The sequence below is a fragment of the Zingiber officinale genome, chromosome 4B, assembly GCF_018446385.1.
Source record: "Zingiber officinale cultivar Zhangliang chromosome 4B, Zo_v1.1, whole genome shotgun sequence".
In the NCBI taxonomy this organism is placed as follows: Eukaryota; Viridiplantae; Streptophyta; class Magnoliopsida; order Zingiberales; family Zingiberaceae; genus Zingiber; species Zingiber officinale.
The window spans coordinates 116,421,822-116,434,678 of record NC_055993.1 but is presented as its reverse complement, the minus strand read 5'-3'; the positions used below and the strand labels follow the sequence as shown (position 1 = coordinate 116,434,678).

General features: G+C 38.9%; 1 protein-coding gene across 2 annotated transcripts; it reads left to right on the top strand.

Moving 5' to 3' along the window:
• The first annotated feature begins 190 nt into the window (after positions 1-190).
• LOC121976145 (WD repeat-containing protein PCN-like) lies at positions 191-12,586 on the top strand. 2 transcript variants are annotated; one of them, XM_042528162.1, is made up of 11 exons: positions 191-494; positions 601-744; positions 1,288-1,591; positions 1,668-1,731; positions 1,871-1,984; positions 2,069-2,231; positions 10,225-10,378; positions 10,483-11,048; positions 11,187-11,368; positions 11,654-11,908; positions 12,016-12,586. In XM_042528162.1, the coding sequence occupies exons 1-11, from the start codon at positions 327-329 to the stop codon at positions 12,311-12,313; spliced, it is 2,412 nt and encodes an 803-aa protein (XP_042384096.1). In that variant the 5' UTR covers positions 191-326; the 3' UTR covers positions 12,314-12,586. The 2 variants fall into 2 exon arrangements, with proteins under 2 accessions (XP_042384096.1, XP_042384097.1); XM_042528163.1 differs by lacking the exons at positions 10,225-10,378; positions 10,483-11,048.
• The last annotated feature ends 271 nt before the right edge of the window (positions 12,587-12,857 follow it).

The following is a 12,857-nucleotide window of genomic DNA, read 5'->3' as shown; positions in this document are numbered from 1 at the left end:
TATACTTGATTTTAGAGATGCAATTTTTGGATTGACCAGAATTATTCATTATCTCACATTATGGCCCATCATAATGGGCCAATGGCCTAAGCCCATAATATAACAAAAGCGAATCGGTATGACTCTGAACCGAACCGAACCGGGTTAAATTATTGCTTCAATTTAAATTAGGTTTATTCGTCTAACCTCACCGAACAAAATTATTCCTTGTTCATCTAACCTCAGAAAACCCCGCCGCCGTCCAAGCCGCCGTCCCCGCCGCCGCTCTCCTCGAATACACACTAGAGATTTTTGATACTGGAGATCGAAGCTACTTCGCCTGCCTCATGGAGAAGCTTCGGATCCACTGGAACAGCTCTGTGGAATGGAAGCCTTCCGCGGTGGTGGCACTCGCCACCAGCGCCGACGGCTTGCGAGTGGCGGCGGCGCGGGAGGATGGTTCCGTGGAGATATGGCTCGTTTCCCCTGGCTCCGTCGGATGGCATTGCCAGCTTGTATGGATCATGTTATGCTGAAATAGTTGTTTATATTTTAGGGATTCCCTTTGTGTTTTTTCCCCCGTAACTTTTGCTGAATAGTTTTTTCTTATCTATTTTAAAGACGGTCCAAGGAGTTCCTTCCTCGAGAGTTTCGTCATTGGTCTGGTGCTGTTCGAGTTTGAAGAGCGAAGGCGCTGGACGTTTGCTATCTTCGAACATAGATGGGACGATATCAGAATGGGATTTGTACTCGCTAAATCAAAAGGTTCAATTTTTAACCTTTATTATTGTCATTTTTTAGTAGATGAAAGCCCATTTTGGTCATTGTCGGCTGGAATGGAATTCAGTACATTTGCGTTGTGCTGAAAGTTGCAATTTATCTTATATTTATTCTAAATTAACTAATTTTAACAGCATGGGAATTAACGTAATTATGTTTTAAGAGGAGGTGCGAAATTTTACTTTTTCACTATTGAGTTGATCACCACACTATGGAGCTAAATCTGATAAGACTAGCCTTAAAAAGGTTCTATTTAACTCTTCCATTAGTTTTTTTTTTTTAAATAGCAACCCATTTTAGTCATTGCTAGCTGGATGGAGTTCGACACATTTGCATTTTTCTGATAGTTGCAATTACTGAATTAACTAATGTAATTGAGTCTAAGAGGAAGTGCAAAATTTATTTTTACACTCTGGTGTTAGTTATTGCTAAATTCAATAGGCTCTGATCATTTTCTCTCTGATTTATTTTATCATGGTACCTCTAGGGAGTATGAAGCCTTTAATTTTGATTTGTATGTTCTTCTAGGTCATTTTAGATTCCATCGGAGTGTCAATTTGGCAGATATCAGCTGAACCATCTGTTGATTTTATGCATCCAGATGTGACTGATTCCAAGCTTGTAGCAAATGGTCACACCAGTCATGATGCCCCAAGTGATTGTGAATCTTGCCTTAATGATGGTGACGATGAATATGATGAACTTGATCATCCAACCACAAAAACTGATGGTCAACGATTGGTTCTTGCTTGTGATGATGGTTGTATTCGTATGTATAAGATCTCTGATAAAGATGGGTTTATTTACAGCAGAAGTTTCCCCCGAGTTAGTGGTCAGACTGTTAACCTTAGTTAGTTCTCATTACATATTTCATACTGTTTTAATAACTTTTGTTGCTATGGCCACAGGGCGCATTTTAAGTGTTACATGGAGCCATGATGCAAAGTTTGTATTTTCCGGTAGTAGTGATGGGTAATTTCTTTTATATTTTTGTCAATATATCTTTTATAGATTGCTTTCCATGGTGTTCTATAGTGGGAATTCTTGTCACTTGTGATGTCTCATCTCCTGCCACTTTTACTAATTAATGACCATCATTGGCAACATGCAGGCTAATAAGGTGTTGGGATGCTGCATCTTTCCATGAAAAATATCGCATTACTGCTGGGCTTGGAGGCTTGGGCAGTGGCCCTGAACTTTGCATATGGTCATTGCTCTTCTTAAGGTACTTGCAACAAATTTTCAAATTGTTATTGGATGGAACTCTCCATTCTCTATTAGTTCTCATTCACTAACTGTTGTTTTAAAGGTCTGGCACCCTTGTCAGTGGAGATAGTACTGGGAGTGTTCAGTTCTGGGATGGTAACTATGGGACTCTTATGCAAGCTCATGCCTACCATAAGGGTGATGTGAATGCTTTAGCCACTATTCCTAGTCAAAACCGAGTGTTTTCTGCTGGTTCAGATGGACAGGTACTGACTAAAGAAGAATAAAATAAATTTCACACATAACAGAATGTTAGAATTAAATTAATATTTGCTCATAACAAAAATGCTAGAATTTTAAATGACACTTATCACTTAATGGACCATCTCGCTACACTCTCCTTATAATTTTTTTTGTTGCCTTTTCATGAATCCATCTTATATTAATAATGTGCCTTTTTCTGCCTAATTATTTTTCCATGATAATGTGCCATAGGGCTGAGAAAAAGTTCAATTAAATCAAATTAACCGACCGAATTTAACAATTCGGTTTGGTTAATTCAAAAATTCATTTTTTTTAAAATATCAGTTATATCGGTTTTGTTTCAGTTTTAAAAGTTGAAATTCGGTTAAACTGAATAAACCATTTTTTTTCCCAAACCGAATGAATCCCTCATGCGGTTCTCTCCTCATGCAACTTCTCTCCTCACACGGCTCCTCTTCTTTTACCTAAATTGATCCACTACTTCTCAGTCCCGACGCTTGCCGACCCTTCGCTCTCTGCTTTCACTCCGTTTTCCTCTATGATGGCATCCTGTTTAGGGCTCACTGCATGACACGAGGAGGATAGATTGGGCGGAAGACCCCTCCGCGATCGGAGAGGAAGTCGGGCAATCCACCCGCTGGGAGCCCTAGTTGCCTCCTTGGCCTCGTCTCTGACACTGCTTACGCGTAACCACCCTCCTCGGCTGGCTCTTCTGGCGCCTCCACCTCCCGCTAGGAGCCGTAGTTGGCTCCTTGGCCTTGTCTCCAGCACTAGGAAGCTCATCTCTTCTGTTTTTTGCTTTGGCAGCAGCACCACTGTCTTCTCTTCCTGAACTCCTCTTCCTCTTCGGATTACTTCTCCGACCAAGACCGAAGCTCTATGAGTTGTTTCTTGCTTGCTTCGTGAGGATTTGTGCCATACTAACATGCTAATTTCCTTTCCAGTGAGTTTTTGTTCAATTATTGTGTATCCCCCGTGTTCAAAATAGGGGGAGTCATAGAAGCATGATTAAAACAAGGATTTAGGATTTCAAGAGCAAGTAGAGGTTATATTACTGATTACTTAATATAGATGCAGTAATATAGTTTTGATTCTTCTATGCATGAGTGCCAATATGCATTGACCTGGTGAGTTTGGAGTGTGTAGCTGATGAAGCACTAAAAGGTTTATCTCAATGTTTTGATGTAAATTCCACACTTGCGCCATGTCAGTTCATTAGCTTGTGGCAGGTAGGAGTTCATTTAGGTTGCTTACGTCAACCAGGACAAATTCTTTCTTAATCCGGCCAATCATGCGTGTATGTTAATGATTAGGTATAATGAAATCACATTTGTAGATATAATTTTGATTCAGGAGGGGGAAGCTTAGACTAACTTTGAGTCAGCATGTGAGGGAAGTGGTAAGAGAGGACCAGATGACTTGCTATTGTTCTTTGATAGATCCTTTGCTATATTTTCATTAATGACTAGGTAGCTGTGGGGGCATGCAGAAAGAGTTATGTATTTTTGAATGTTTAGTGCTAGCCATGCTCTCAAGCTATTGAGGTGTTGCTAAGGGTGTTAGGCGTATGTCTTGTTTCTTGAAGTGTGTTGGTCCCTGCCATTTATCACGGAAACAAAATTAGTCTAATTCATTAGTTTCAATATAGAATCAAAACATTCCATGACTTCGTTTTTAGTGATTTTTATTTGTGCTCTTGATAACCCCTATTGTAGCATCATTTAGGGGCAGTGTTTTAAATGGTGGTCGAGGACGTCGCTTAGGTACCACCTAGGCAGGAGGCGGACATCAATTGCACCGCCTTGTGATGAGGTGGTGCTTTAGGCAGTAACTCACATTCTTCCGCCACTGCTACGCCTGGTGTCACGCCCCGGAGGAGTCCCTGTCCGATACGCCCCGGAGGAGTCCCTGTCCGAAGAAATTTCGGCAGCATCTCCCCTGTACGGCGAACAATCTGAAACTTTACTACATCACTATATACCTCAGCCACATGCGGCTGGAATAAATAACAATAATAAACAAACCACAACATATAGACATCCACGCAGTTTAATAAGCAATGATAATAAGACTCAAAATCCACCCTACTCAACTACACCCATAAAACACAAATCCGACGATCAAATCAACTTACCTCTTCTGCCGTCTAGGCAGGCATTTAGTAAAACAAATCCAATTAAAAACCCATCGACAAGTACAATCCATTCAAGCTCCAAGTATCAAAACAAAACAAGTCCAAACATAGTCTAGTACATAAAGTCAAAAGGTAAATAAACATCCTCGTGGCTGCAGGGGACTAGCAACTGGAACTCTCTCCAGACAGCATCAACCTGAAAATAGTAAATATCCACGGGGTGAGTCAACTCCTCAGCGGGTAACAACTGATATACATAGTAGAGAAATAACATCTAGCACTAATCATGCGTGCAGTCTCCTGATATAAGAAGGATAAAATGCAACTGTAGTAAACAGGAAAAAACTGTACTAACCAGGACCTGGTACAAGGATAAACAGTCCGAGAGGTATAGAAATCCTGTATGCATGTCAGGCATGGGCATCCAACCAATATGCAGCAAATAAATGCAGCAAACACAATCACAAGAAATAAATGCATCAATGCGTATGATGCCAATGATGCGTCCTGGTCACCCCTGACACCAGTCAACCATCTCACACACAATAGTGAGACAGAGTGGGTAGGGCTGTGACAACCGTGCACTCCGTCGTCACTGCTCCTGATGAGTGACCGAGTGGACGGGATGCTGTCGAAGTACACCTATCCTCCTACCCCAAATCATAAATGGGGGAGCGCAGTGCTCTCATCTCCCGGTCCATGATGACGGGGAGGAATCTCTGCCGGTTACCACGCTGCGTCACACTACCCATGAGCGGACAAACAGAGCCAAACAAAGTCTCTGCTGCAACACACTCTGCCTGAATCAACCACTAACCCATGAGTGGTGGTGTGTGCAGATCCATGTAACTGGCGATGTGCTCAACAATAATGGAGCGGACCATCGCACAGCATGCAATCATGCGAATGGTGCATGGCACTAACCATGGAAATATCCTGAGCTAATCCATATATATATAGAAGGTGCACCTTAGGTCAATGAATCAAATCAAAGGTACACAGATAAGATAAGGTATAAAACCTAGGTCCTGAACATGGTGAAGCATGGTATATCACTACCCCCTATAAGCATGTATAAGCAGGTAAGGAACAACATGAGATGCAAAACAAGTAACAACCAAGCATGAAACAGGTATCGGGCAGTGACTAACCGAAACAGATAAGAAACATAATTATTGCAATTTGTTAAATTCACTACTATGCATATCAAACGACATAAAGTCAGAAGCACCCGCCTCTAATAGGAATGTCCAAATCCGACATCGAGATACTCGTCTCGCGTCAAAGTCCTGTATCCAATAGATATACGATTATTTAGCTAAATTCCTATAAATAGCTAAATAAATTCTTTAACCCTAAATTAGGGCAAAACCCTAATTTCAAAAACACATAAACCTACTCAACATTCGACAACTAATTACAACCTCCAATTCAAACCTACACATAATCATGTAATTAAATCATTCCTAAATCAATCCATTATCCACTACAACATGCAGCCAAATTCCTACAACATACCTCAAACTCACAGCTATAAACAAGGTGGCTGCTGGAAATCCACCTCACTGCCCTAAAGCTTCTGTCGGCAACTACCTAAAGAACAACAAAACATACATTCCTCTTAGAATCAGTCCAAACAACTGAATTACAGCAAGAAAACTTCTGATACCCGAACCTTACCTCAATTCACAGCCCCTCTTGATGTTGGAACAAGGGGAGCTGCTCACCGGAGTGCTGCCAGAACCAAACGAAGACCCCACAGTGGAATTAGGGCACGGAAAGGGACACCAAGGCTTGGGTTGCTGCTCCTAACCGAAGACCTACTCAAGCTTCCAGATTCCGGCGATCTAGGGCAAAGTGAAAGGCTGCTGCCGGCGCTAGGGCACAGGCGACAGCGGCGCTGGTTCGGGTCGAGAGACGGCAGCGATCAACACGATAAGGATTTCCCCCCTTCCAGCGACGGCTGGACTCAGCAGATTCAGGGTGGTGTCGTGCAATGAAGAGGAGAAGAGAGCCGTGAAGATGGCTAGGGCTCGCCGTGTCGACGTCGCTGATGTGGAGAAGGAGAAGAAGATGAAGTGGCGTCGGGCAGAGGAGAGGAGGAAGAGAACTTGGCCGAGGCTTATACGCGAGGGAGGGAGGAGGAGGAAAGTAACCGCCGAGGCGGTTAGGGCTTCGTCGGCGCGCAAGAGCTTCGGCAGGGGAAAAGGGAAACGACGAGGAAAGCAAATAAAAGAAAAATTAAAAAAAAAAAGAAAAAGGAAATAAAGAAAATCAACATTACCTCGTTAAAACGGGGTAGCCTAAACAGGCTTTTCCCGACCCCGTTTTTATCCCCGTTAACTCGTTCGTACGAGCTCCGAAAAATTCCCGGAAAATTTTCAAAAATTCCGGAAAATTCCTTTATTATTATCTGCCCCTTTCGGTATTTTACACCTGGACCTGCCACTTTCGTCGTTGCTCTCACTGTTTCGCCACCGCAACACGTTTGAATGCATTGCTTGGGCCCAACGACAAGTCTAGACTTGTCGCCTAGCCTTGTGATGCGTCCAGACGCCTCGTGCAAGCCAAACGCATCTCTTGGACCCAGAGGCGTCTTGACCCGACGACAGGCTCGAACGCGTCGTGTTGCCCAAGCCCGATGAGGCGTCTGAACTTGTCATGCAGTCTCGGCGACACGTCGAACTCCTCACCTTGCTGAAACAGGGTACACAAGTAAGTTTTTAAGTTAGAATTTAATTAAATTACTTTATGTTAATAATTTTAATTAACTTCGGATTATGATTAAGATAATTTAAATAGATCTAATTAAAACCTAATAAAATTATCATATATATATATATTAAGTTTTTAATTTTTAATTAATATATTTTATTAAAAGTAAATATTATAAAGAATAATGATTATTTACATTATTGTGTATAAAAAATAGTAAAAAAAAAAAATTAACCACCTAGGCACTGCCGCAATCGAGGCGATAGGCAGTTATTGACCGCCTCGCCAATGCCTACCACCTACCGTCATTTACAACGTTGTTTAGGGGGAGTCTTCTAAGACTTCATTGTCTTTCTTTCTTAAATCTACAAAAAAAATAATAATAATATCATTCAGAGGTAGTTGCAATTTTAGGGATTCACAATTAAGTGGGCAATACATTTTTCTTTATTTTTAAAGATTAACTTAGCACCATGGCTGTCAAAATTGATATCTGTATTAGATATTCTAGAAATTTATATATACAATGGAAAAATACAGACAAAATTTTAAATAAAGTTGGTAGTTATTAGGATTTATTATAGCATATTCCAACATTATAATTGTTAATAATGTAAATATATACATTGGTTCTTTTCCTAATTGCTCGAGCTTTTGGAATGAGTAACCAATCAGCCTTACATTGACATGATATCAAAGTAGGAGGTAGTAGGGGGTTAGAGGTTTGAATTCCACCCATGTAAAAAAAAATCATCAATTCATATGTTGGCTATGGACCAATCAAGTCAAGTACCTTACCCGCACATGAAAGGTCAGGTATACAAATATATAAATTTATGCCTTTTGTAACATTTTAAACTTCTAAGATAAGTTGTTATACAATCAACTTAACCATGATTATTTATTAGAATCTACAATAAATATCAAATTATTTAAAAGGCAGATATACTTCTTACGGCTGTTATTTATTGATTGACCGTTGCCAAATAACATAGTAAACAAATCTAATGCAAACAAAGGAAAGGCTTTGATTTAAATTTCAATAAAATTTTGATAATTATACATGGCAAAAGGTGAAATTGTCATCTTGGTGTAGCCCCTCCTGATCCCACACTTTCTGGAAGGGGTAAATCATGAGGGCTCACTTAGCGTATGCAAGCAAGGGTGAGGCAAACAACGGAGAATTCTGTACCCGCTAGGAATCGACCCCGGGCTTATCTTTAGTAAGACCCCTTCATGAACCATCTGCACCAACCCATGGGGGCAAAATTTTGATAATTATCGCTGTTATACGTCCTATTGTATTTGATTTTTGATAATTAGCCTATTTCCAGTGGCAAAAATTTGATATCTTTTAAGTTGGTACAAGTTTATTGAGTTTAATGGCGTTAATTTTTTTAAACGTTACATTATTTTATTCCTAAATTAGTTGGTATTGAGTCTATACAATGTTAGTGATTTTATATAATATTCAATTTTCAGTTAAGAAAGAAATTTCCTTTTGATTTTTGGTGTGAGATTTTCTTCTCTATGTGCGATAATTATCCCTTTGTAAAATTTATCCCAGAGTTATCTGTGCGATTCGAGATTCTAAGTTTGGGCCACACTAATTTTGCATCAAAGCATTCTTGTGTTGTGTCATTTGGTATCACAACGATTCCATGCTACATCAATTTGGTTTGCTACATCATTATAAATAGTTTGTTAATATTATAATTAGGATGATATGTAACATTTAACATATTATGATATGTATATTAGTATTACTGTTATTATTGAATTTTTATCAATAGGATTGTTAAATTATTATTTATACACTATTGTTAATAGTTCTTCATACATTAATTTTAAGATAATTTCAGCTAAACAATTAACTTAACAAGATTAAATTATTAAGATCAATAATATTAATAATAATCTAATATTATTTGATAACAACTAATAAATGCCTTATTAACATTTCTTATATTAAATTATTAATATCAGTTTTATTATTATTAATATCAACAATCTTCTATTACCTATATTAATGATTTATATTTATTAGGAATTAGGTGATGCCTAATGTTATCTAATATTGCCAACAATAATAGGTTACATTTACGCTTATAGCCCCAAGCTTCCCACCATATTAGATATTATCCAATAGAAAGAGCAGTTCGGTGCACGAAGCTTCCGCCAATGGGGTGTTCTAGGGAAGGGTTTATTGTACGCAGCAAGAGGCTACTTTAGCTACTTGAACTTGTGATCTCTATGTCAACAACAATTTTACCATTGTACCAAAGCTCTTCTTCATTAGATATTATCCAATCCCTAATATATATTTTATGATAAACTTAGCTATCAAAGACCCTAATATAAGAATATTACAGTAATACCAGTTAAGTTTCTATGGCCATATACTTTATTACTCATAAAACTCTCCTGCATGAATCATCTATTTCATCTTCAATTCCTCTTTTGAAGATGGGAAGCAGCAAAAGCTGGATTATTTCTTTTTCTCCTTGATGCTTCCTTTTCTTTCAAGTTGTCTCTCTTTCGTCGTCAAGGAGATGAACCTCTAACATTGGAAAGAGGCTTCCGCCACACAATTAAGTCATTTGTCTCTGGCAATCCAACATCTCGGGCACAAACTAAATGGTTGACCAGTATTGCAACACTATTTCTCTGGTTCAAGGTCTCCTTGCTGTGAGAGTTGTTCAGTTAAAATGAGATTGATAATTGATTGGCTGATTTCTCCCTCACTTGATTTAAATTAATCAACTGGTTTCCCACTCGTTCATTTAATTTCAGAGAGATGTTTGTGAGATCAGATTTTCTCTTTAACATTTGGTTGATACTCAAACACATGACAAAGAGATATCGACAAGAATCAGATTGGACCTTGCTGATCCTAATCCGACTTGGCTGATCTATCGAAATCTGCTGAGATCTGATCTATTGAGATCTGCTGATGTTCTTGGTTCAAACAATTTCTCTATCGCTCATGCCAACAGCACTCCATCTATAATTACAAGTTGGGTATCTTACATTGTATAGAGCAATGTGTAGTCATGGTACCTGGAATATTTTGTTATTGCAAAAGTATATCTGCATCAGTCTTTGTTACTTCACTGATTTGTACTCCTTTTCTAATGGTTGTCCAGGTTATTCTTTATAAGCTCACTGAAGAGATGAGCATATCAGAAGAAAAGGGGATCTGTCAAGAAAAACTGTTTAAGTGGATCTATGTTGGATATATAAGAGCTCACACTCATGATGTAAGGGCCTTGGCAATGACAGTACCAATTAGCAGAGAAGGTTTGCTAATACAATTAAAAACAGTGGATCCTAATCTTCTCTCATCTTGCGCTCCAAACTTGCCATATCTTTTTCTTAGATGATTTTTTTTATCTCTTTGATAGATATATCACCTGAGGAAAAGATAGTCAAGGTACGTCGCCAAGAGAAACCTGTCGAATTTAGTTATCACAAATGGGCACATTTAGGAGTTCCAATGCTCATTTCTGGAGGTGATGATGCCAAGTTGATTGCCTACTCTGCTAGAGAGTTTACTCAATTCTCACCTCATGATATATGCCCAGCACCTCAACGACCATTAATAAAACTCGTGAATGATACAGTTTCCGATGGGGATTCAATGATGCTTGTTCAACAATCCTCTGGCTGGATAGATGTTTTACAGGTCAAGTTAATTGGTAAGAAGGTAGTGACACAGCTTCTTGCTCGAGTGAAAAGCAAGGGATCCAGTAAAATCATATGCAGTGCAATATCTAGTTCCGGAATGCTCTTTGCATACTCTGACCAGAAAAAACCCTGCCTTTTTGAACTCAAAAAGGCAGAAGTCGGGAAAAGCAAGTGGATCATCAACAAAATACAGTTGCCTAAAAGACTGCCATATGCACACTCTATTATTTTCAGTGCTGACTCCTCATACCTTATGCTAGCTGGGCATGATAGGAAAATATATGTATGTTTCTACTATCAATTGGAATCATGTTCTGCTCTCTATGCATGAATTCAATTGGCATTTTCAGTTAAGTTTCCTTATTTACTTCATATGGATTACATATGACATTATTAGTTTGATCTTTTCATGGGTTGACAGGTGGTTGATATAAAAGGTTTGGAGCTTGTAGACACATTTGTTCCACAGAGGAAGTTGGATAGCATGAATTTACAACCGGATGAACCTCCTATGACTAGAATGTGTACAAGTGCAGACGGGCAGTGGTTGGCCGCCATCAATTGTTTTGGTGACATCTATATTTTTAACTTGGAGATAAACAGGTAATTGGATGTTAATTGACCTTTTAACTTCTATTTGATAATTTTGCTAGATATTAGTGCTGAAAAATTCTTCTAAATCTTTTCTGCTAAGCAAAATCTTATGTTCAACCTGGAAACATTATGTCTTGAGGATATGCAAATGTTGTGAGGTGCCTTTTGTTATTGGCATCAATATCTTGCATGCCTCTTTCAGCTTGCCACTTTGTTAATTCTATAACATGTATGTTGGGCGATGGCTTTCCCACTTTTCTTGTTCTGACTCAAAATTTCAATTTTGTTTGGCAGGCAACATTGGTTCATTTCTAGGATGAATGATGCTTCCATCACTGCTGCGGATTTTCCTCCAAAGAACAGTAATGTATTTGTTGTCACAACGTCTAGCAACGAAGTCTTCATCTTCGATCTAGAAGCAAAACAGTTAGGCGAGTGGTCAAAACAGAACACAAACCACCTTCCTCGAAGATTTCAAGAATTTCCAGGAGAAATAATTGGTCTTTCCTTTTTGCCTTCCTCTTTATCAGTCATCATATATAGCTCAAGGTATGCCCTTATTCCATTCTTAAATAATCTGGCATTTGTGGTAGTACATAAATGCAATATATTGCACATTTTGTTGATCACATCGATGTGATCTTTTTCTTTTTCAGGGCGATGTGCTTGATTGACTTTGGAATGCCGATCGTTCAAGAAGAGAAAGTCCAGATCGGTTTAGATCCATCATCAGACAAAAATGAACGTAACAAAACTAACTGGGCAAAGAGGAAGAGAAAATCTCATGAACAGAAGTCTTCCAATACTAAGAACTTTGATTTTTTTGTATTCAAAGATCCTGCCTTATTCGTTGGACATTTATCGGATAATTCTCTCCTGCTGATGGGCAAGCAGTGGCTGGATGTTGCCAGGAACTTTGACGCGCCCATACATAGACACATATTTGGAACATAAACAGATTGAGCTACCGTTTTCGGAAACAAAATGCGACCTCCCTTGCCTGCCAGATGCTATTTCTCGATCCACGTCAGGGTTTTTGTACTGTATTTTGTAAAGTATCAATCTGCATTACTAGTGCTCGTCTGTTTACTGCTAATGTTCTTTTTCTTTCTTTTTCTTTAAGAGGCCATTAATGATTGTTTATGTAATGTCGCTGACTAGTGATATATCTCTTCCTTTTTCCTCTGTTGCTCAAAGGCAAGAATATATTGTGAAATGTCTCATAAATGTGATGTGTTGTCGCTAAACTCTACCATCATTATCTATTCTAGGCTGTGTTTGGGCCTAACCTAGTCGGCAGTATGAGCTTGAGCCAGGCAAGGATGGCTCAGACCATGGGTTGGGTTGAGCATGAGTGTTGTACTAGAGAAAGCATTCTTTTCTTTTAAAGTTTTTGAAGGAAATAATAAATTCAATTTTAATTTATCAAATTATTTTGATTGTTCCCCTCAAGTGACCATAAGTTTAAAAATTCTAAAAACAAGTACATGCCCCTCCA